The sequence below is a fragment of the Pseudophryne corroboree genome (assembly GCF_028390025.1).
Source record: "Pseudophryne corroboree isolate aPseCor3 chromosome 12 unlocalized genomic scaffold, aPseCor3.hap2 SUPER_12_unloc_3, whole genome shotgun sequence".
Lineage (NCBI taxonomy): Eukaryota > Metazoa > Chordata > Amphibia > Anura > Myobatrachidae > Pseudophryne > Pseudophryne corroboree.
The window spans coordinates 86,788-110,797 of record NW_026967487.1 but is presented as its reverse complement, the minus strand read 5'-3'; the positions used below and the strand labels follow the sequence as shown (position 1 = coordinate 110,797).

The following is a 24,010-nucleotide window of genomic DNA, read 5'->3' as shown; positions in this document are numbered from 1 at the left end:
AGCGACCGCAGCGTATTACTGGAACAGCGGAACAGCGACCGCAGCGTATTACTGGAACAGCGGAACAGCGACCACAGCGTATTACTGGGACAGCGACCACAGCGTATTACTGGGACAGCGGAACAGCGACCGCAGCGTATTACTGGAACAGCGGAACAGCGACCGCAGCGTATTACTGGAACAGCGGAACAGCGACCGCAGCGTATTACTGGAACAGCGACCGCAGCGTATTACTGGAACAGCGGAACAGCGACCGCAGCGTATTACTGGAACAGCGGAACAGCGACCGCAGCGTATTACTGGAACAGCGACCGCAGCGTATTACTGGGACAGCGGAACAGCGACCACAGCGTATTACTGGAACAGCGGAACAGCGACCGCAGCGTATTACTGGAACAGCGGAACAGCGACCGCAGCGTATTACTGGAACAGCGGAACAGCGACCACAGCGTATTACTGGGACAGCGACCACAGCGTATTACTGGGACAGCGGAACAGCGACCGCAGCGTATTACTGGAACAGCGGAACAGCGACCGCAGCGTATTACTGGAACAGCGGAACAGCGACCGCAGCGTATTACTGGAACAGCGGAACAGCGACCACAGCGTATTACTGGAACAGCGGAACAGCGACCGCAGCGTATTACTGGAACAGCGGAACAGCGACCGCAGCGTATTACTGGAACAGCGGAACAGCGACCGCAGCGTATTACTGGAACAGCGGAACAGCGACCACAGCGTATTACTGGAACAGCGACCGCAGCGTATTACTGGAACAGCGGAACAGCGACCGCAGCGTATTACTGGAACAGCGGAACAGCGACCGCAGCGTATTACTGGGACAGCGGGACAGCGACCGCAGCGTATTACTGGAACAGCGGAACAGCGACCGCAGCGTATTACTGGAACAGCGACCACAGCGTATTACTGGAACAGCGACCACAGCGTATTACTGGAACAGCGACCACAGCGTATTACTGGAACAGCGACCGCAGCGTATTACTGGAACAGCGACCACAGCGTATTACTGGAACAGCGACCGCAGCGTATTACTGGAACAGCGGAACAGCGACCGCAGCGTATTACTGGAACAGCGGAACAGCGACCGCAGCGTATTACTGGGACAGCGGAACAGCGACCACAGCGTATTACTGGAACAGCGGAACAGCGACCGCAGCGTATTACTGGGACAGCGGAACAGCGACCGCAGCGTATTACTGGAACAGCGGAACAGCGTATTACTGGAACAGCGACCACAGCGTATTACTGGAACAGCGACCGCAGCGTATTACTGGAACAGCGGAACAGCGACCGCAGCGTATTACTGGAACAGCGACCGCAGCGTATTACTGGAACAGCGGAACAGCGACCGCAGCGTATTACTGGAACAGCGACCGCAGCGTATTACTGGAACAGCGGAACAGCGACCGCAGCGTATTACTGGAACAGCGGAACAGCGACCGCAGCGTATTACTGGGACAGCGGGACAGCGACCGCAGCGTATTACTGGAACAGCGGAACAGCGTATTACTGGAACAGCGACCACAGCGTATTACTGGGACAGCGGAACAGCGACCGCAGCGTATTACTGGAACAGCGGAACAGCGTATTACTGGAACAGCGACCACAGCGTATTACTGGAACAGCGACCGCAGCGTATTACTGGAACAGCGGAACAGCGACCGCAGCGTATTACTGGAACAGCGGAACAGCGTATTACTGGAACAGCGACCACAGCGTATTACTGGAACAGCGACCACAGCGTATTACTGGAACAGCGACCACAGCGTATTACTGGAACAGCGACCACAGCGTATTACTGGAACAGCGACCGCAGCGTATTACTGGAACAGCGACCACAGCGTATTACTGGAACAGCGACCACAGCGTATTACTGGAACAGCGACCACAGCGTATTACTGGAACAGCGACCGCAGCGTATTACTGGAACAGCGACCACAGCGTATTACTGGAACAGCGACCGCAGCGTATTACTGGAACAGCGGAACAGCGACCGCAGCGTATTACTGGAACAGCGGAACAGCGACCGCAGCGTATTACTGGGACAGCGGAACAGCGACCACAGCGTATTACTGGAACAGCGGAACAGCGACCGCAGCGTATTACTGGGACAGCGGAACAGCGACCGCAGCGTATTACTGGAACAGCGGAACAGCGTATTACTGGAACAGCGACCACAGCGTATTACTGGAACAGCGACCGCAGCGTATTACTGGAACAGCGGAACAGCGACCGCAGCGTATTACTGGAACAGCGACCGCAGCGTATTACTGGAACAGCGGAACAGCGACCGCAGCGTATTACTGGAACAGCGACCGCAGCGTATTACTGGAACAGCGGAACAGCGACCGCAGCGTATTACTGGAACAGCGGAACAGCGACCGCAGCGTATTACTGGGACAGCGGGACAGCGACCGCAGCGTATTACTGGAACAGCGGAACAGCGTATTACTGGAACAGCGACCACAGCGTATTACTGGGACAGCGGAACAGCGACCGCAGCGTATTACTGGAACAGCGGAACAGCGTATTACTGGAACAGCGACCACAGCGTATTACTGGGACAGCGGAACAGCGACCGCAGCGTATTACTGGAACAGCGGAACAGCGTATTACTGGAACAGCGACCACAGCGTATTACTGGAACAGCGGAACAGCGACCGCAGCGTATTACTGGAACAGCGGAACAGCGTATTACTGGGACAGCGACCACAGCGTATTACTGGGACAGCGGAACAGCGACCGCAGCGTATTACTGGAACAGCGGAACAGCGTATTACTGGAACAGCGACCACAGCGTATTACTGGAACAGCGGGACAGCGACCGCAGCGTATTACTGGAACAGCGGAACAGCGTATTACTGGGACAGCGACCACAGCGTATTACTGGGACAGCGGAACAGCGACCGCAGCGTATTACTGGAACAGCGGAACAGCGTATTACTGGAACAGCGACCACAGCGTATTACTGGAACAGCGACCGCAGCGTATTACTGGAACAGCGGAACAGCGACCGCAGCGTATTACTGGAACAGCGACCGCAGCGTATTACTGGAACAGCGGAACAGCGACCGCAGCGTATTACTGGAACAGCGGAACAGCGACCGCAGCGTATTACTGGGACAGCGGGACAGCGACCGCAGCGTATTACTGGAACAGCGGAACAGCGACCGCAGCGTATTACTGGAACAGCGGAACAGCGACCGCAGCGTATTACTGGGACAGCGGGACAGCGACCGCAGCGTATTACTGGAACAGCGGAACAGCGACCGCAGCGTATTACTGGAACAGCGGAACAGCGACCGCAGCGTATTACTGGAACAGCGGAACAGCGACCGCAGCGTATTACTGGAACAGCGGGACAGCGACCGCAGCGTATTACTGGAACAGCGGAACAGCGACCGCAGCGTATTACTGGGACAGCGGAATAGCGACCGCAGCGTATTACTGGGACAGCGGAACAGCGACCGCAGCGTATTACTGGAACAGCGACCACAGCGTATTACTGGAACAGCGACCACAGCGTATTACTGGAACAGCGACCGCAGCGTATTACTGGGACAGCGGAACAGCGACCACAGCGTATTACTGGAACAGCGGAACAGCGACCGCAGCGTATTACTGGGACAGCGGAACAGCGACCGCAGCGTATTACTGGGACAGCGGAACAGCGATCGCAGCGTATTACTGGGACAGCGGAACAGCGACCGCAGCGTATTACTGGAACAGCGACCACAGCGTATTACTGGGACAGCGGAACAGCGACCGCAGCGTATTACTGGGACAGCGACCACAGCGTATTACTGGAACAGCGACCACAGCGTATTACTGGAACAGCGACCACAGCGTATTACTGGGACAGCGGAACAGCGACCACAGCGTATTACTGGAACAGTGGAACAGCGACCGCAGCGTATTACTGGAACAGCGACCACAGCGTATTACTGGAACAGCGACCACAGCGTATTACTGGTACAGCGGAACAGCGACCGCAGCGTATTACTGGGACAGCGGAACAGCGACCGCAGCGTATTACTGGAACAGCGACCACAGCGTATTACTGGAACAGCGACCGCAGCGTATTACTGGGACAGCGGAACAGCGACCGCAGCGTATTACTGGGACAGCGGAACAGCGACCACAGCGTATTACTGGAACAGCGGAACAGCGACCACAGCGTATTACTGGAACAGCGGAACAGCGACCACAGCGTATTACTGGAACAGCGGAACAGCGACCACAGCGTATTACTGGGACAGCGGAACAGCGACCACAGCGTATTACTGGGACAGCGGAACAGCGACCACAGCGTATTACTGGGACAGCGGAACAGCGACCACAGCGTATTACTGGAACAGCGACCACAGCGTATTACTGGAACAGCGACCACAGCGTATTACTGGAACAGCGACCGCAGCGTATTACTGGAACAGCGGAACAGCGACCACAGCGTATTACTGGAACAGCGGAACAGCGACCACAGCGTATTACTGGAACAGCGACCACAGCGTATTACTGGAACAGCGACCACAGCGTATTACTGGAACAGCGACCACAGCGTATTACTGGAACAGCGACCACAGCGTATTACTGGAACAGCGACCGCAGCGTATTACTGGGACAGCGGAACAGCGACCACAGCGTATTACTGGAACAGCGACCACAGCGTATTACTGGAACAGCGACCACAGCGTATTACTGGAACAGCGGAACAGCGACCACAGCGTATTACTGGAACAGCGACCACAGCGTATTACTGGAACAGCGGAACAGCGACCGCAGCGTATTACTGGAACAGCGACCACAGCGTATTACTGGAACAGCGGAACAGCGACCACAGCGTATTACTGGAACAGCGACCACAGCGTATTACTGGGACAGCGGAACAGCGACCGCAGCGTATTACTGGAACAGCGACCACAGCGTATTACTGGAACAGCGACCACAGCGTATTACTGGGACAGCGGAACAGCGACCACAGCGTATTACTGGAACAGCGACCACAGCGTATTACTGGAACAGCGACCACAGCGTATTACTGGAACAGCGGAACAGCGACCACAGCGTATTACTGGAACAGCGGAACAGCGACCGCAGCGTATTACTGGAACAGCGACCACAGCGTATTACTGGAACAGCGGAACAGCGACCACAGCGTATTACTGGAACAGCGACCACAGCGTATTACTGGAACAGCGACCACAGCGTATTACTGGAACAGCGGAACAGCGACCACAGCGTATTACTGGAACAGCGGAACAGCGACCGCAGCGTATTACTGGAACAGCGACCACAGCGTATTACTGGAACAGCGACCACAGCGTATTACTGGAACAGCGACCGCAGCGTATTACTGGAACAGCGGAACAGCGACCACAGCGTATTACTGGAACAGCGACCACAGCGTATTACTGGAACAGCGACCGCAGCGTATTACTGGGACAGCGGAACAGCGACCGCAGCGTATTACTGGGACAGCGGAACAGCGACCGCAGCGTATTACTGGGACAGCGGAACAGCGACCGCAGCGTATTACTGGGACAGCGGAACAGCGACCGCAGCGTATTACTGGGACAGCGGAACAGCGACCGCAGCGTATTACTGGGACAGCGGAACAGCGACCTCAGCGTATTACTGGAACAGCGGAACAGCGACCGCAGCGTATTACTGGAACAGCGACCACAGCGTATTACTGGAACAGCGGAACAGCGACCACAGCGTATTACTGGAACAGCGACCACAGCGTATTACTGGAACAGCGACCACAGCGTATTACTGGAACAGCGGAACAGCGACCACAGCGTATTACTGGAACAGCGGAACAGCGACCGCAGCGTATTACTGGAACAGCGGAACAGCGACCACAGCGTATTACTGGAACAGCGACCACAGCGTATTACTGGAACAGCGACCGCAGCGTATTACTGGGACAGCGGAACAGCGACCGCAGCGTATTACTGGGACAGCGGAACAGCGACCGCAGCGTATTACTGGGACAGCGGAACAGCGACCGCAGCGTATTACTGGGACAGCGGAACAGCGACCGCAGCGTATTACTGGGACAGCGGAACAGCGACCTCAGCGTATTACTGGAACAGCGGAACAGCGACCGCAGCGTATTACTGGAACAGCGACCACAGCGTATTACTGGGACAGCGGAACAGCGACCACAGCGTATTACTGGGACAGCGGAATAGCGTCCGCAGCGTATTACTGGGACAGCGGAACAGCGACCACAGCGTATTACTGGAACAGCGGAACAGCGACCACAGCGTATTACTGGAACAGCGACCGCAGCGTATTACTGGGACAGCGGAACAGCGACCACAGCGTATTACTGGGACAGCGGAACAGCGACCGCAGCGTATTACTGGGACAGCGGAATAGCGACCGCAGCGTATTACTGGGACAGCGGAACAGCGACCGCAGCGTATTACTGGGACAGCGGAACAGCGACCGCAGCGTATTACTGGGACAGCGGAACAGCGACCGCAGCGTATTACTGGGACAGCGGAACAGCGACCGCAGCGTATTACTGGGACAGCGGAACAGCGACCGCAGCGTATTACTGGGACAGCGGAACAGCGACCGCAGCGTATTACTGGAACAGCGACCACAGCGTATTACTGGGACAGCGGAACAGCGACCGCAGCGTATTACTGGGACAGCGGAACAGCGACCGCAGCGTATTACTGGGACAGCGGAACAGCGACCGCAGCGTATTACTGGAACAGCGACCACAGCGACCGCAGCGTATTACTGGGACAGCGGAACAGCGACCGCAGCGTATTACTGGAACAGCGACCACAGCGACCGCAGCGTATTACTGGAACAGCGACCACAGCGTATTACTGGGACAGCGGAACAGCGACCGCAGCGTATTACTGGGACAGCGGAACAGCGACCGCAGCGTATTACTGGGACAGCGGAACAGCGACCGCAGCGTATTACTGGGACAGCGGAACAGCGACCGCAGCGTATTACCGTAGTGTGTTATTGGGATTATGGAAATGGTGACCGTAGTGTGTTATTGGGATTATGGAAATGGTGACCGTAGTGTTATTGGGATTATTGGAAATGGTGGCCGTAGTGTGTTATTGGGATTATGGAAATGGTGACCGTAGTGTTATTGGGATTATGGAAATGGTGACCGTAGTGTTATTGGGATTATTGGAAATGGTGGCCGTAGTGTGTTATTGGGATTATGGAAATGGTGACCGTAGTGTGTTATTGGGATTATGGAAATGGTGACCGTAGTGTTATTGGGATTATTGGAAATGGTGGCCGTAGTGTGTTATTGGGATTATTGGAAATGGTGACCGTAGTGTGTTATTGGGATTATGGAAATGGTGACCGTAGTGTTATTGGGATTATTGGAAATGGTGGCCGTAGTGTGTTATTGGGATTAATGGAAATGGTGACCGTAGTGTGTTATTGGGGTTATGGAAATGGTGACCGTAGTGTTATTGGGATTATTGGAAATGGTGGCCGTAGTGTGTTATTGGGATTATGGAAATGGTGACCGTAGTGTGTTATTGGGATTATGGAAATGGTGACCGTAGTATGTTATTGGGATTATGGAAATGGTGACCGTAGTGTGTTATTGGGATTATGGAAATGGTGACCGTAGTGTGTTATTGGGATTATGGAAATGGTGACCGTAGTGTGTTATTGGGATTATGGAAATGGTGACCGTAGTGTGTTATTGGGATTATTGGAACACTGTTCTCTGTGCTCACAGGAGGAGCAATTACATACGATGACTTGAAGAAGCTGATCTCCACCAGAGACTTCCAGATATTTGATGTGAGAACACCAGAGGAGGTTAAAGATGGAAAGATCCCAAACTCTACCAATATACCAGGTAACACCACATGCCTCCATGTTTTATTATTATTATCATCCTTTATTTATATGGTGCCACAAGGGATCAGCAACGCCCATTACACAGGACATAATAAAATGAGCAGACAAGAAAACCGCACTTACAGTACAGGACAATATAGGACAGGTATAGAAAAGCCGGGGTCAGGGGCCATCAGAGGGAGTATGGGTCCAGGTGCCGCCATGTTTGTGTGCCCATCCAGGTGCCGCCGTGCTTGTGCGACTGGGTCATGTGCCGCCATGTTTGTGTGCCCCATCCTGGTGCCGCCGTGGTTGTGCGACTGGGTCATGTGCCGCCATGTTTGTGTGCCCCATCCTGGTGCCGCCGTGGTTGTGCGACTGGGTCATGTGCCGCCATGTTTGTGTGCCCATCCAGGTGCCGCCGTGGTTGTGCGACTGGGTCATGTGCAGCCATGTTTGTGTGCCCATCCAGGTGCCGCCGTGGTTGTGCGACTGGGTCATGTGCCGCCATGTTTGTGTGCCCATCCAGGTGCCGCCGTGGTTGTGCTACTGACACAGGTAATTTAACCACTTAACTGACGAATATTAAAAAAATTAAAATCTTTTTTTTTTTTTTATTATTTAAGTGTAGAACATCTATTATATGTATTTCACAATTTGGTGAGAAAATATACCCCACATGTAGCATTATCCCATCACCTTTGTTGCTGTAGATCTTCCTGCAGTAAGTGGCCAAAACTATAGCATTCCACCCCCCCTCCTATGCCCATAGGTCTCCATTGTAACATTAATACCCCTTCCCCGTGCCCATAGGTCTCCATTGTAACATTAATACCCCTTCCCCGTGCCCATAGGTCTCCATTGTAACATTAATACCCCTTCCCCGTGCCCATAGGTCTCCATTGTAACATTAATACCCCTCCCCCGTGCCCATAGGTCTCCATTGTAACATTAATACCCCTCCCCCGTGCCCATAGGTCTCCATTGTAACGTTAATACCCCTTCCCCGTGCCCATAGGTCTCCATTGTAACGTTAATACCCCTCCCCCCGTGCCCATAGGTCTCCATTGTAACGTTAATACCCCTTCCCCGTGCCCATAGGTCTCCATTGTAACGTTAATACCCCTCCCCCCGTGCCCATAGGTCTCCATTGTAACGTTAATACCCCTTCCCCGTGCCCATAGGTCTCCATTGTAACATTAATACCCCTTCCCCGTGCCCATAGGTCTCCATTGTAACATTAATACCCCTCCCCCATGCCCATGGGTCTCCATTGTAACGTTAATAACCCTCCCCCCGTGCCCATGGGTCTCCATTGTAACATTAATACCCCTCCCCCGTGCCCATAGGTCTCCATTGTAACGTTAATACCCCTCCCCCATGCCCATAGGTCTCCATTGTAACATTAATACCCCTCCCCTGTGCCATAGGTCTCCATTGTAACATTAATACCCCTCCCCCCGTGCCCATAGGTCTCCATTGTAACATTAATACCCCTCCCCCGTGCCCATAGGTCTCCATTGTAACGTTAATACCCCTCCCCCGTGACCATAGGTCTCCATTGTAACATTAATACCCCTCACCCCGTGTCCATAGGTCTCTTTTGTAATATTAATACCCCTCCCCCGTGTCCCTAGGTCCCCACTGTAACATTAATACCCCTCCCCCATGTCCATAGGTCTCCATTGTAATATTAATACCCCCGTCTCCATAGGTCTCTATTGTAACATTAATACCCCTCCTATGTCCATAGGTCTCCATTGTAATACTAATACCCCTCCCCTGTGTCCCTAGGTCCCCAATGTAACATTAATACCCCTCCTTTGTCCATAGGTCTCCATTGTAACATTAATACCCCTCCCCCGTGTCCATAGGTCTCCATTGTAACATTAATACCCCTCCCCCCGTGCCCATAGGTCTCCATTGTAACATTAATACCCCTCCCCCGTGTCCATAGGTCTCCATTGTAACATTAATACCCCTCCCCCGTGTCCATAGGTCTCCATTGTAACATTAATACCCCTCCCCCCGTGCCCATAGGTCTCCATTGTAACGTTAATACCCCTCCCCCATGCCCATAGGTCTCCATTGTAACATTAATACCCCTCCTTTGTCCATAGGTCTCCATTGTAACATTAATACCCCTCCGTGTCCATAGGTCTCCATTGTAACATTAATACCCCTCCCCCCGTGCCCATAGGTCTCCATTGTAACATTAATACCCCTCCCCCGTGTCCATAGGTCTCCATTGTAACATTAATACCCCTCCCCCCGTGCCCATAGGTCTCCATTGTAACATTAATACCCCTCCCCCCGTGCCCATAGGTCTCCATTGTAACATTAATACCCCTCCCCCATGCCCATAGGTCTCCATTGTAATACTAATACCCCTCCCCCGTGTCCATAGGTCTCCATTGTAACATTAATACCCCTCCCCCCGTGCCCATAGGTCTCCATTGTAACATTAATACCCCTCCCCCCGTGCCCATAGGTCTCCATTGTAACATTAATACCCCTCCCCCATGCCCATAGGTCTCCATTGTAATACTAATACCCCTCCCCCGTGTCCATAGGTCTCCATTGTAACATTAATACCCCTCCTTTGTCTATAGGTCTCTATTGTAACATTAATACCCCTCCCCCGTGTCCCTAGGTCCCCAATGTAACATTAATACCCCTCCCCCGTGTCCATAGGTCTCCACTGTAACCTTATTACCCCTCCCCCAATTTTTATAGATCTTCATTGTAACCTTGCCCCCTCCTCCCAGGCATAAATCTCAGTGGTATACACCTCCCACCCCTTCTTGTGGCATATAGATGATACTTCTGCCCCTCATTGCTGAAGCCTTCTAACCGCTATGTGGTATAAAACAGAGATACATAAGATAAATGGCCGCCCTCTTCTCGGTCACCGTGGTAACACCACCCATTCTCCTATGGAATACCAATTAGGAGGTAATTAGTTGTGGTATATAAGTGACCTCAGCTGCATGCCGACGCATTATATGGACGAAACGCGTTGTCAGTTCTCTGGATTTGGATCCGTCCGTCTCTGGCTCAGATGTTCAGATAATATTTTCTCTGACGTCCTAGAGGATGCTGGGGACTCCGTAAGGACCATGGGGATAGACGGACTCCGCAGGAGATAGGGCACTTTAAGAAAGACTTTGGATTCTGGGTGTGCACTGGCTCCTCCCTCTATGCCCCTCCTCCAGACCTCAGTTTTACACTGTGCCCAGAGGAGAATGGGTGCACTGCAGAGAGCTCTCCTGAGTTTCCTGCTTAGAAAGCATTTTTGTTTGGAATTTTTCTCTTTTTCAGGGAGCACTGCTGGCAACAGGCTCCCTGCATTGAGGGACTAGGGAGAGAGGAGCAGAACTACTTAAATGTTAGGCTCTGCTTCCTCGGCTACTGGACACCATTAGCTCCAGAGGGAGTGAACACAGGTTCGTCCTGAGCGTTCACTCCCAGAGCCGCGCCGCCGTTCTCCTCACAGAGCTAGAAGAAACGAAGACAGAAGACATCTAAGGCGGCAGAAGCCTTCGGTGCTTCACAGAGGTAACGCACAGCACTGCAGCTGTGCGTCATTGCTCTCATACACCTCACACACTCCGGTCACTGTACGGGTGCAGGGCGCAGGGGGGGCGCCCTGGGCAGCAATAAAACACCTCTCCTATGGCAAAAGTCTATTTACATGTACAGGTGGGCACTGTACATGTATATAAAAGAGCCCCCGCCATTTTTTAGTAAGTTTGAGCGGGGCAGAAGCCCGCCGCGGAGGGGGCGGGGCTTCTCCCTCAGCACTCGCCAGCGCCATTTGCTCTCCACAGCACCGCTGAGAGGAAGCTCCCCGGACTCTCCCCTGCTTGACACACGGTGTAAGGGGGTTTTAAAGTAGAGGGGGGGGCACATTATTGGCGTTTACACATTAAGCAGCGCTACTGGGTAAACATTCTGTGTTTTTCTCCAGGGTTATATAGCGCTGGGGTGTGTGCTGGCATACTCTCTCTCTCTTTCTCTCTCTCTCTCTCTCCAAAGGTCCTGGTGGGGAACCTGTCTTCAGAAAAGAGATTCCCGATGTGTGTGAAGTGTGTCGGTACGTGTGTGTCGACATGTTTGACGAGGAAGGCTCACCTAAGGAGGAGGGGGAGTGCATGATTGTCAGGTCGCCGTCGGTAACGCCGACACCGGACTGGGTGGATATGTGGAACGTCTTGAATACAAATGTAAATTTACTGCATAAAAGGTTAGACAAGGCTGAAGCTAGGGATCAGTCAGGTAGCCAGACCATGCCTGTCCCTGTGGCACCAGGACCTTTGGGGTCCCAAAAACGCACCATATCCCAGATCACCGACACAGACTCTAGTGTCTACTATGAGGATACAAAATTACAGCAAAAGGTGGCAAAAGGTATTCGGTACATGATTATTGCCATTAAAGAGGTTTTGCATATTACTGAGGAACCCTCTGTCCCTGACACGAGGGTACACATGTATAAAGGGAAAAAGCCTGAGGTCACCTTTCCGTCCTCATTTGAGCTAAGCGACTTGTGCGAAAAGGCTTGGGAATCTCCAGATAGGAGACTACAAGTTCCCAAAAGGATTCTTATGGCGTATCCCTTTCCACAAAAAGACAGGATACGCTGGGAATCTTCGCCTAAGGTAGACAAGGCGCTGACACACTTATCCAAGAAGGTGGCACTGCCTTCTCAGGATACAGCTTCCCTCAAGGATCCTGCAGATCGTAAGCTGGAGGTTACCATGAAGCACATTTACACACATTCCGGTACTATCGTTAGACCGGCTATGGCGTCGGCCTGGGTTTGTAGTGCTGTCGTGGCATGGGCAGATTCCTTATCTACGGAGATTGACACCTTAGATAGGGATGCCATTTTAATGACCCTAGAGCATATCAGGGAGGCTGCCTTGTATATGAGAGATGCTCAGAGAGACATTTGTATATTAAGCTCCAGAATAAATGCTATGTCTATTTCTGCTAGGCGACTCTTGTGGACACGGCAGTTGACGGGAGATGCCGATTCTAAGCGGCACATGGAGTCCTTGCCTTACAAGGGGGAGGAGTTGTTTGGAGACGGCCTCTCGGACCTTGTCTCTACTGCTACGGCCGGTAAGTCAAATTTCTTACCTTATGTCCCCCCGCAGCATACTAAAAAGGCACCTCATTGTCAAATGCAGTCCTTTCGTTCCAATAAAAGCAAGAAGGTACGGGGATCGTCCTTCCTTGCCAGAGGAAAAGGCAAGGGAAAAAAGCTGCATGCAGCTAGCTCCCAGGAGCAGAAGTCCTCCCCTACATCTGCAAAGTCCACCGCATGACGCTGGGGCTTCCCGGGGGGAGTCAGCTCAAGTGGGGGCGCGTCTTCGATTTTTCAGCCAGGTCTGGGTTCACTCACAGGTGGATCCCTGGGCATTAGAGATTGTTTCTCAGGGATACAGGCTGGAATTCGAAGACGTGCCTCCTTGCCGGTTTTTCAAATCGGCTCTGCCAGCTTCCCCGTCAGAGAGGGAGTTAGTGTTGTCTGCAATTCAAAAATTGTATCTTCAACAGGTGATAGTCAAAGTTCCTCTTCTCCAGCAAGGAGAGGGATATTACTCAACCCTGTTTGTGGTCCCGAAACCGGACGGTTCGGTCAGGCCCATTTTGAATCCACAATCCCTGAACTTGTACTTGAAAAAGTTCAAGTTCAAGATGGAATCGCTCAGAGCGGTCATCGCCAGCTTGGAGGGGGGCGATTGGATGGTGTCCCTGGATATAAAGGATGCATACCTTCATGTTCCGATTTTCCCTCCTCACCAGGCGTTCCTGAGATTTGCTGTACAGGACTGTCATTACCAATTTCAGACGTTGCCGTTTGGGCTTTCCACAGCCGCGAGAATTTTCACCAAGGTAATGGCGGAAATGATGGTGCTCCTGCGCAAGAAGGGTGTCACAGTTATCCCATACTTGGACGATCTCCTCATAAAGGCGAGATCTCGGGAGAAGTTGCTGGACAGCGTGTCGCTGTCGGTGAGAATGTTGCAGAGGCACGGCTGGATTCTCAATATACCGAAGTCCCAGCTAGTCCCTACAACGCGTCTGACCTTTCTGGGCCTGATTCTAGACACAGACCAGAAAAAGGTTTTTCTTCCGATGGAAAAGGCTCAGGAGCTCATAGCCCTGGTCAGGAACCTATTAAAGCTAAAAGAGGTTTCAGTGCATCATTGCACACGTGTCCGGGGAAGATGGCGGCATCGTACGAGGCCATCCCCTTCGGAAGGTTCCATGCGAGGACCTTTCAATGGGATCTACTGGACAAATGGTCCGGGTCCCATTTACAAATGCATCAGAGGATCACCCTGTCTCCCAGAGCCAGGGTATCTCTCCTGTGGTGGCTGCACAGTGCTCACCTCCTAGAAGGCCGCAGGTTCGGAATTCAGGACTGGATCCTGGTGACCGAGGTTGGGGAGCGGTCACACTGGGAAGAAATTTCCAAGGTCTCTGGTCAAATCTAGAGACTGGTCTCCACATCAACGTCCTGGAGTTGAGGGCCATATACAATGCCCTACGCCAAGCGGAGGCATTGCTTCGGGACAAACCGGTTCTGATTCAGTCAGACAATGTCACAGCAGTGGCTCATGTAAACCGCCAAGGCGGCACAAGGAGCAGAGTGGCCATGGCAGAAGCTACCAGGATTCTTCGCTGGGCGGAAGGCCATGTAAGCGCCCTATCAGCAGTATTCATCCCGGGGGTGGACAACTGGGAAGCGGACTTCCTCAGCAGACATGACCTGCATCCGGGAGAGTGGGGACTTCATCAAGAAGTCTTTGCACAGATCGTGGGTCGGTGGGGACTGCCTCAGATAGACATGATGGCGTCCCGTCTCAACAAAAAGCTAAAGCGGTATTGCGCCAGGTCAAGAGACCCTCAGGCGGTAGCGGTGGACGCTCTAGTGACACCTTGGGTGTTCAGATCGGTCTATGTGTTCCCTCCTCTATCTCTCATACCCAAGGTGTTGAGAATAATAAGACTGAGAAGAGTCAGAACAATCCTCATTGTTCCAGATTGGCCACGAAGGACTTGGTATCCGGATCTGCAAGAGTTGCTCACAGAAGATCCGTGGCCTCTTCCTCTAAGACAGGACCTGCTGCAGCAGGGGCCCTGTCTGTTCCAAGACTTACCGCGGCTGCGTTTGACGGCATGGCGGTTGAACGCCGGATCCTAGCGAAAAAGGTATTCCGGAGGAGGTCATTCCTACCCTGATCAAGGCTAGGAAGTACGTGACATCGAAACATTATCACCGTATATGGAGAAAATATGTTTCTTGGTGTGAGGCCAGGACTGCTCCTACGGAGGAGTTCCATTTGGGTCGTCTGCTTTACTTCCTGCAAACAGGAGTGAATTTGGGCCTAAAATTAGGGTCCATAAAGGTCCAAATTTCGGCCTTATCCATTTTCTTTTCAAAAAGAATTGGCTTCTCTTCCTGAAGTACAGACTTTTGTGAAGTGGGTGCTGCATATTCAGCCTCCTTTTGTACCTCCGGTGGCGCCGTGGGATCTTAATGTGGTATTAAGTTTCCTCAAGTCACCTTGGTTTGAAATATCTCACTTGGAAAGTGGTCATGTTGTTGGCCTTTTCTTCTGCGAGGCGTGTTTCGGAATTAGCGGCTTTGTCACATAAAAGCCCCTATCTGTTTTTTCACGTGGATAGGGCAGAATTGAGGACTCAATTTCTGCCTAAAGTGGTCTCTTCTTTTCATATGAACCAACCTATTGTCGTGCCTGTGGCTACTCGTGACTTGGAGGATTCCGAGTTACTAGATGTAGTCAGGGCTTTGAAGATTTTGGTAACCAGAACGGCTGGAGTCAGGAAGACTGAAGCTCTGTTTGTTCTGTATGAAGCCAACAAAGTTGGCGCGCCTGCTTCAAAGCAGACAATTGCTCGCTGGATCTGTAACACGATTCAGCAGGCGCATTCTACGGCAGGATTGCCATTACCTAAATCGGTTAAGGCCCATTCCACTAGGAAGGTGGGCTCTTCTTGGGCGGCTGCCCGAGGCGTCTCGGCACTACAACTGTGCCGAGCTGCTACTTGGTCGGGGTCAAACACCTTTGCAAAGTTCTATAAGTTTGATACCCTGGCTGAGGAGGACCTTGTGTTTGCTCATTCGGTGCTGCAGAGTCATCCGCACTCTCCCGCCCGTTTGGGAGCTTTGGTATAATCCCCATGGTCCTTACGGAGTCCCAGCATCCTCTAGGACATTAGAGAAAATAAGATTTTACACTTACCGGTAAATCTATTTCTCGTAGTCCGTAGAGGATGCTGGGCGCCCGTCCCAAGTGCGGACTTCTTCTGCAAGACTTGTATATAGTTATTGCTTACATAAGGGTTATGTTATAGTTTCATCGGTCGAGACTATGTTGTTTTCATACTGTTAACTAGATAGTATATCACAGGTTATACGGTGTGATTGGTGTGGCTGGTATGAATCTTGCCCTGGGATTCCCAAAAATCCTTTCCTCGTACTGTCAGTCTCCTCTGGGCACAGTTTCTCTAACTGAGGTCTGGAGGAGGGGCATAGAGGGAGGAGCCAGTGCACACCCAGAGTCCAAAGTCTTTCTTAAAGTGCCCATGTCTCCTGCGGAGCCCGTCTATTCCCCATGGTCCTTACGGAGTCCCAGCATCCTCTACAGACTACGAGAAATAGATTTACCGGTAAGTGTAAAATCTTATTTTTTTTATTTTGTGTCATGTATTTTTTTTAAACCTATTACACTATATTAGTATTGTCCTCTCCTGTATGCCTAGGAGGTACTAAGATGTTTGGAGTATGAGACTTGCTATAATTGTTGTTAGTTTATTGCTAAATAAAGCATTTTCTCGTATGGGTCCCTAGTAACTATCCCCTACAATCACCATCCTGCAGGTAAGTACTGCCGCTGTACCCCTGCAGCGATGCCTACCACCAATGTAGCAATAATAGAAATACCTAGCCCAGACACTGCAGGCTAGTCCCGGAGAAAGGCCAGCCACCAGGAAGCACAGCGGGGGTGGGGATGGGGCGGTCCTGGGAAGCACAGTGGTGGTGGGGCGGTCCCGGGAAGCACAGCGGGGGTGGCGATGGGGCAGTCCTAGGAAGCACAGCAGTGGTGGGGATGGGGCGGTCCCGGGGAAAGGCCAGCATCCGGGGAGCACGGCGGTGGTGGGGATGGGGCGGTCCCGGGGAGCACAGCGGGGGTGGGGCAGTCCTGGGAAGCACAGTGGTGGTGGGGCGGTCCCGGGAAGCACAGCGGGGGTGGCGATGGGGCAGTCCTAGGAAGCACAGCAGGGGTGGCGATGGGGCAGTCCTGGGAAGCACAGCAGGGGTGGCGATGGGGCAGTCCTGGGAAGCACAGCAGGGGTGGCGATGGGGCGGTCCTGGGAAGCACAGCGGAGGTGGGGATGGGGCGGTCCCGGGAAGCACAGCGGTGGTGGGGCGGTCCCAGGAAGCACAGCGGGGGTGGGGACGGGGCGGCCCCGGGAAGCACAGCGGTGGTGGGGCGGTCCCAGGAAGCACAGCGGGGGTGGGGATGGGGCGGCCCCGGGAAGCACAGAGGTGGTGGGGCGGTCCCGGGAAGCACAGCGGGGGTGGGGATGGGGCGGTCCCGGGAAGCACAGCGGGTGTGGGGACGGGAAGCACGGCAGGGGTGGGGACGGGGCGGTCCCGGGAAGCACAGCGCGGGTGGGGACGGGTAGTCCTGGGAAGCACGGTGGGGATGAGGCGGTCCCGGGAAGCACAGCGGGGGTGGGAACGGGAAGCACATCGGGGGTGGGGATGAGGCGGTCCCGGGAAGCACATCGGGGGTGGGGACGAGGCGGTCCCGCGAAGCACAGCGGGGGTGGGGACGAGGCGGTCCCGGGAAGCACAGCGGGGGTGGGGACGAGGCGGTCCCGGGAAGCACAGCGGGGGTGGGGACGGGAAGCACAGCGCGGGTGGGGATGAGGTGGTCCCGGGAAGCACAGCAGGGGTGGGGACGGGAAGCACAGCGGGGGTGGGGACGAGTCGGTCCCGCGAAGCACAGCGGGGGTGGGGATGAGGCGGTCCCGGAAGCACAGCGGACGTGGGGACGGGAAGCACAGCGCGGGTGGGGATGAGGCGGTCCGGGAAGCACAGCGGGGGTGGGGATGAGGTGGTCCCGGAAGCACAGCGGGGGTGGGGACGGGAAGCACAGTGGGGGCGGTCCCGCGAAGCACAGCGGGGGTGGGGACGAGGCGGTCCCGCGAAGCACAGCAGGGGTGGGGATGAGGCGGTCCCGCGAAGCACAGCGCGGGTGGGGATGAGGTGGTCCCGAGAAGCACAGCCGGGGTGGGGACGGGAAGCACAGCGCGGATGGGGACGAGGCGGTCCCGCGAAGCACAGCAGGGGTGGGGATGAGGCGGTCCCGCGAAGCACAGCGGGGGTGGGGACGGGAAGCACAGCGCGGGTGGGGATGAGGTGGTCCCGAGAAGCACAGCCGGGGTGGGGACGGGAAGCACAGCGCGGATGGGGATGAGGCGGTCCCGCGAAGCACAGCGGGGGTGGGGATGAGGCGGTCCCGGAAGCACAGCGGGGGTGGGGACGGGAAGCACAGCGGGGGTGGGGATGAGGCGGTCCTGGGAAGCACAGCGGGGGTGGGGATGAGGTGGTCCCGGAAAGCACAGCGGGGGTGTCACCTGGGACGTTAGTGGGTGTATAGGAATGGTGCACATGCAGCGATGTAGGAAGGCAGGAAATGATGCGGTTTGTGTATTTCAGTCACGGAGATAGAAGACGCTCTGAAGATGGACCCAGACACTTTTAAAGCAACGTATAACGTGGAGAAGCCCAAGCTGGACGATGACAACAACCTCGTGTTTCACTGCCACATGGGCAGGAGAGGCCAGCGCGCCACCGACATCGCTGCCGGACTGGGATACAAGAAGTACGTTTCCTGTAAAGGGACACGTCACCTATATACCGATCACAGGATATGTCCCCTATATACACTGATGCCTGCTATATATGTGTAGTTGATGTGTGTCCCCTATATACACTGATGCCTGCTATATATGTGTAGTTGATGTGTGTCCCCTATATACACTGATGCCTGGTATATATGTGTAGTTTATGTGTGTCCCCTATATACACCGATACCTGGTATATATGTATAGTTGATGTGTGTCCCCTATATACACTGATGCCTGGTATATATGTGTAGTTGATGACATTCCTCACCCATCGTCCTCCTGTTGCTGTCACATACGTGTTAGTTAGCAGCTGTGGTAATATCCTGCGTTCTCCTGTTCCAGTGCGCGGAACTACTCCGGTGGCTACAAGGAGTGGGCGGAGAAGGAAGGGAAATGAGGAACTGTACAATGACCGCGCCTGCATCCAGCTAAGCAGACGCGCTTCTTGCAACGCTGGAATTCACCTGCCATTATGCAGAAGCCGGAGATGTTAATGTGACCATTTTCTCTACAAATATTCCACTCCTGTCTGGTCCACTGCCGGATAGCACGCCATGTGTGGTGGGCGTTCCTTCTCTAGACAGGCAGATGCTGACTGACACCCTGCCAGACTTTGCTGAAACACACAGATCATCGGGAGGAATGCGTGTTCCACCCAACGTGTTTCTAGGGGAAGAGACTTTTCTCTTACGTCCTAGAGGATGCTGGGGACTCCGTAAGGACCATGGGGTATAGACGGGCTCCGCAGGAGATAGGGCACCTAAAAAGAACTTTGACTATGGGTGTGCACTGGCTCCTCCCTCTATGCCCCTCCTCCAGACCTCAGTTAGATCTTGTGCCCAGAGGAGAATGGGTACACTGCAGAGAGCTCTCCAGAGTTTTCTGTGGAAAAAGAATTTTGTTAGGTTTTTTATTTTCAGGGAGTCCTGTTGTCAACAGGCTCCCTGCATCGTGGGACTGAGGAGAGAGAAGCAGAGCTGGCTTGTCAAGTTAGGCACTGCTTCTAGGCTACTGGACACCATTAGCTCCAGAGGGAGTCGGAACACAGGTTTCACCTGGGGTTCGTCCCGGAGCCGCACCGCCGTCCTCCTCACAGATGACGAAGATAGAAGCCGGATGAGAAGGCAGAAGACATCAGATCTTCATGAGGTAAGGCGCGCAGCGGTAAGCTGCGCGCCATTGCTCCCAGTCACACACACACACACAGAGCAGCACTGAAGGGTGCAGGGCGCAGGGGGGGGGGCTCCCTGGGCAGCAATAAACCTCACATTTGGGCAAATGCAGATTGATTAGGCTGCAGAGGCAGTAAATCTAAGATCCCCCACCATTTTATTGAAAAATCACTGGGACCGAAGCCCGCTGTCGGGTGGGCGGGGCTTGATCCTCAGCACTAACCAGCGCCATTTTCTCCACAGAAGCTGCATGAGGAAACGCTGGCTCCCTGGTCTCTCCCCTGCTGAACACAGGCTGGAAAAAAAGAGGAGGGGGGCACATTAGCGACGCAGTGAGTGGGAATTGGCATATTATATATATAAAAGCACTATCTGGTCATATTTTTTCCAGTGTTTTAAGCGCTGGTGTGTGCTGGCATACTCTCTCTGTCTCTCCTAAGGGCCTGGTTGTGGTTTTGTCCCCTTATAGATTAATCCCTGTGTGTGTGGGGTGTCGGTAAGTGCGTGTCGACATGTCTGAGGCGGAAGGCTTCTCCAAGGAGGAGGTGGAGCAAATGAGTGGTGTGTCCCCGTCGGTTGTGCCGACTCAGGAATGGATGGACATGTGGCATATGTTGAATGCAAGTGTGGCATCTTTACATAAAAGGCTTGATAAGGCTGAATTAGGGGGGACATCAGGGGGTCAATCCTCAGATTGGAACGACTCACAGGGCCCGTCGGGGTCTCAAAGGCGTCCCTTAACATAAGACACTACTACCGACACGGATTCTGATTCCAGTGTCGACTATGACGAAGTAAAATTGCACCCTAGGGTGACTAAAACCATTCAGTGTATGATTGTGGCAATAAGGGATGTGTTGCATATTGCGGATGAACCCTCGGTCCCCGACACAAGGGTACACATGTTTAAAGGAAAAGAAACAGATTATTAACTTTCCCACATCTCATGAATTGAATGATTTCTTTGGAATAGCTTGGGAGACTCCGGATAAGAGACAGCAGATCCCCAAAAGAATTAATATGTCATACCCTTTCCCTAAGCAGGACAGGGAGATTTGGGAATCACCCCCCCCCACTGTGGACAAGGCCCTGACGCGCTTGTCCAAGAAAGTGGCGCTACCGTCTCTTGACACAGCTGCCCTTTAGGACCCTGCAGATCGCAGGCAAGAAACTACCTTAAAGTGTATTTATTCTCATACGGGTGCTGTGCTAAGACCGACGATTGCGTCGGCATGGGTGTGTAGCACAATTGCAGCCTGGACAGATGAGCTGACAGATCAATTTGATAATATGGATAAGGATACTAGATTACTAACTCTAGCCCATATAAAAGACAGTCTTATTTATGAGGGATGCTCAAAGGGACATTGGATTGCTAGCTTCTAGGGCCAATGCCATGTCTATCTCAGCGAGAAGATCCTTATGGACTCGCCAATGGACGGGTGATGCGGATTCCAAGAAACATATGGAAGTACTACCCTATAAGGAGGATGTATTGTTTGGGGATGGGCTGACGGACCTGGTTTCCACAGCTACAGCAGGTAAATCTAATTTTTTACCATATATTCCCCAACAGCAAAAGAAAATACCACCGTATCAAATACAGTCCTTTCGGTCGCACAAGTCCAAAAGAGGTCGGGGATCCTCTTTCCTCGTCAGAGGTAAGGGCAGAGGCAAGAGAGCACCTGCTTCGGCAGGTGCCCAGGAACAAAAGTCTTCCCCGGCGGCTCCAAAACCCACAGCATGACGCTGGGGCTCCCCTGAGGGAGTCTGCACCGATGGGAGCACGTCTTCGACTTTTCAGTCAGGCCTGGGTCAGTTCGGACCTGAATCCCTGGGTGTTGGAAATAGTTTCCCAGGGTTACAAATTGGAATTGGAGGAGGTGCCCCAGAGCCGATTTTTCAAATCGGCCCTACCAGCTTCCACATCGGAAAGAGATGTAGTGTTAGCTGCAATTCAAACGCTGTGTATACAGCAAGTGATAATCAAGGTTCCCCTGCTGAAGAGGTTACTACTCAACCCTATTTGTGGTCCCGAAACCGGACGGTTCGGTCAGACCTATTTTGATTCTGAAATCCCTAAACCTGTACATAAAAAGATTCAAATTCAAAATGGAATCTCTCAGAGCGATTATAGCCAACATGGAGGAGAGGGAGTTTATGGTGTCTCTGGACATAAAGGATGCGTACCTTCATGTCCCCATATATGCCCCCCATCAGGAATACCTGAGATTCGCTGTACAGGATTGTCATTACCAATTTCAGACGTTGCCGTTTGGACTTTCCACGGCCCCGAGGATTTTCACCAAAATAATGGCGGAAATGATGGTGGTCCTGCGCAAGCATGGAGTCACAATTATCCCATACTTGGACGATCTCCTGATAAAAGCAAGATCAGGGGAGAAATTGCTGAGCAGTGTGGCGCTCTCTCTGAGAGTGCTCCAGCAACACGGTTGGATTCTAAATCTACCGAAGTCACAGTTGATTCCGACAACTCGACTACCGTTCCTAGGTATGATACTGGATACGGAACAAATGAAGGTCTTCCTCCCAATAGAGAAAGTCCAAGACATCCAGAACATGGTCAGAGATCTGCTAAAACCGAAAAGGGTGTCAGTTCACCAATGCACTTGAGTTCTGGGGAAAATGGTGGCAGCCTACGAGGCCATTCCCTTCGGAAGGTTCCATGCAAGGACTTTTCAATGGGACCTTCTGGACAAGTGGTCCGGGTCCCATCTGCACTTACATCGGAAAATAACTCTGTCCCCAGGAGCCAGAGTGTCCCTCCTGTGGTGGTTGCAAAGTGCTCACCTCCTGGAGGGTCGCAGGTTCGGAATTCAGGATTGGATCCTGGTTACCACGGACGCGAGCCTCCGAGGATGGGGAGCGGTCACACAGGGAAAGACTTTTCAGGGGCTTTGGTCAGAACAGGAGTCCTGTCTACACATCAATGTGTTGGAACTCAGGGCCATTTACAACGGCCTTCGACAAGCGGAGAGTCTTCTTCGAAACCTACCGGTTCTGATTCAATCAGACAATGTCACAGCAGTGGCTCATGTGAACCGCCAAGGCGGGAAAAGAAGCAGAGTCTCAATGGCGGAAGCCACAAGGTTCCTTCGCTGGGCGGAAAATCATGTAAGCGCTCTGTTGGCTGTCTTCATTCCGGGAGTGGACAACTGCGAAGCAGACTTCCTCAGCAGACACGATCCCCATCCAGGAGAGTGGGGACTTCATCAAGAAGTCTTTGCAGACATATCACGTCTTTAAGGAACTCCTCAAATAGACATGATGGCGTCACGCCTCAACAAAAAACTTCGGAGGTATTGCGCCAGGTCTCGGGACCCTCAGGCAGTAGCAGTAGACGCACTGGTAACACCGTGGGTGTTCGAATCGGTCTACGTGTTTCCTCCTCTTCCTCTCATCACAAAAGTGTTGAGGATCATAAGACGAAGAAGAGTACAGACTATACTCGTTGTCCCAGACTGGCCTCAAAGGGCCTGGTACTCTGATCTACAAGAGTTGCTCACAGGAGATCCCTGGCCTCTTCCTCTGAGGGAAGACCTGTTGCAACAGGGGCCCTGTGTATTTCAAGACTTACCGCGGTTACGTTTGACAGCATGGCGGTTGAACACCGAATCCTAGCGAAAAAGGGGATTCCGGAAGAGGTCATCCCTACTTTAATAAAGGCTAGGAAGGAGGTGACGGTAAAACATCATCACCGTATCTGGCAAAAGTATGTGTCTTGGTGTGAGACCAAGAATGCACCTACGGAAGATTTTCATCTGGGTCGTCTTCTCCACTTCCTACAGACAGGAGTGGATATGGGCCTGAAATTAGGCTCTGTTAAGGTACAGATTTCAGCCCTCTCTATTTTCTTTCAGAAGGAATTGGCTTCTCTTCCAGAAGTCCAGACGTTTGTAAAGGGAGTGCTGCACATCCAGCCCCCTTTTGTGCCTCCAGTGGCACCATGGGACCTGAACGTTGTGTTGCAGTTCCTAAAATCACACTGGTTT

General features: G+C 53.0%; 1 protein-coding gene across 1 annotated transcript in view; it reads left to right on the top strand.

The window, feature by feature from the left end:
- TSTD1 (thiosulfate sulfurtransferase like domain containing 1) overlaps positions 1-19,579 on the top strand; it is a 34,170-nt gene extending 14,591 nt beyond the window's left edge. Inside the window, exons 2-4 of the mRNA XM_063948727.1 lie at positions 7,763-7,885; positions 18,635-18,800; positions 19,168-19,579. Coding sequence (XP_063804797.1) covers positions 7,763-7,885; positions 18,635-18,800; positions 19,168-19,222 — 344 coding nt within the window. The 3' untranslated portion in view covers positions 19,223-19,579. The remainder of the gene's footprint in view (positions 1-7,762; positions 7,886-18,634; positions 18,801-19,167) is intronic.
- The last annotated feature ends 4,431 nt before the right edge of the window (positions 19,580-24,010 follow it).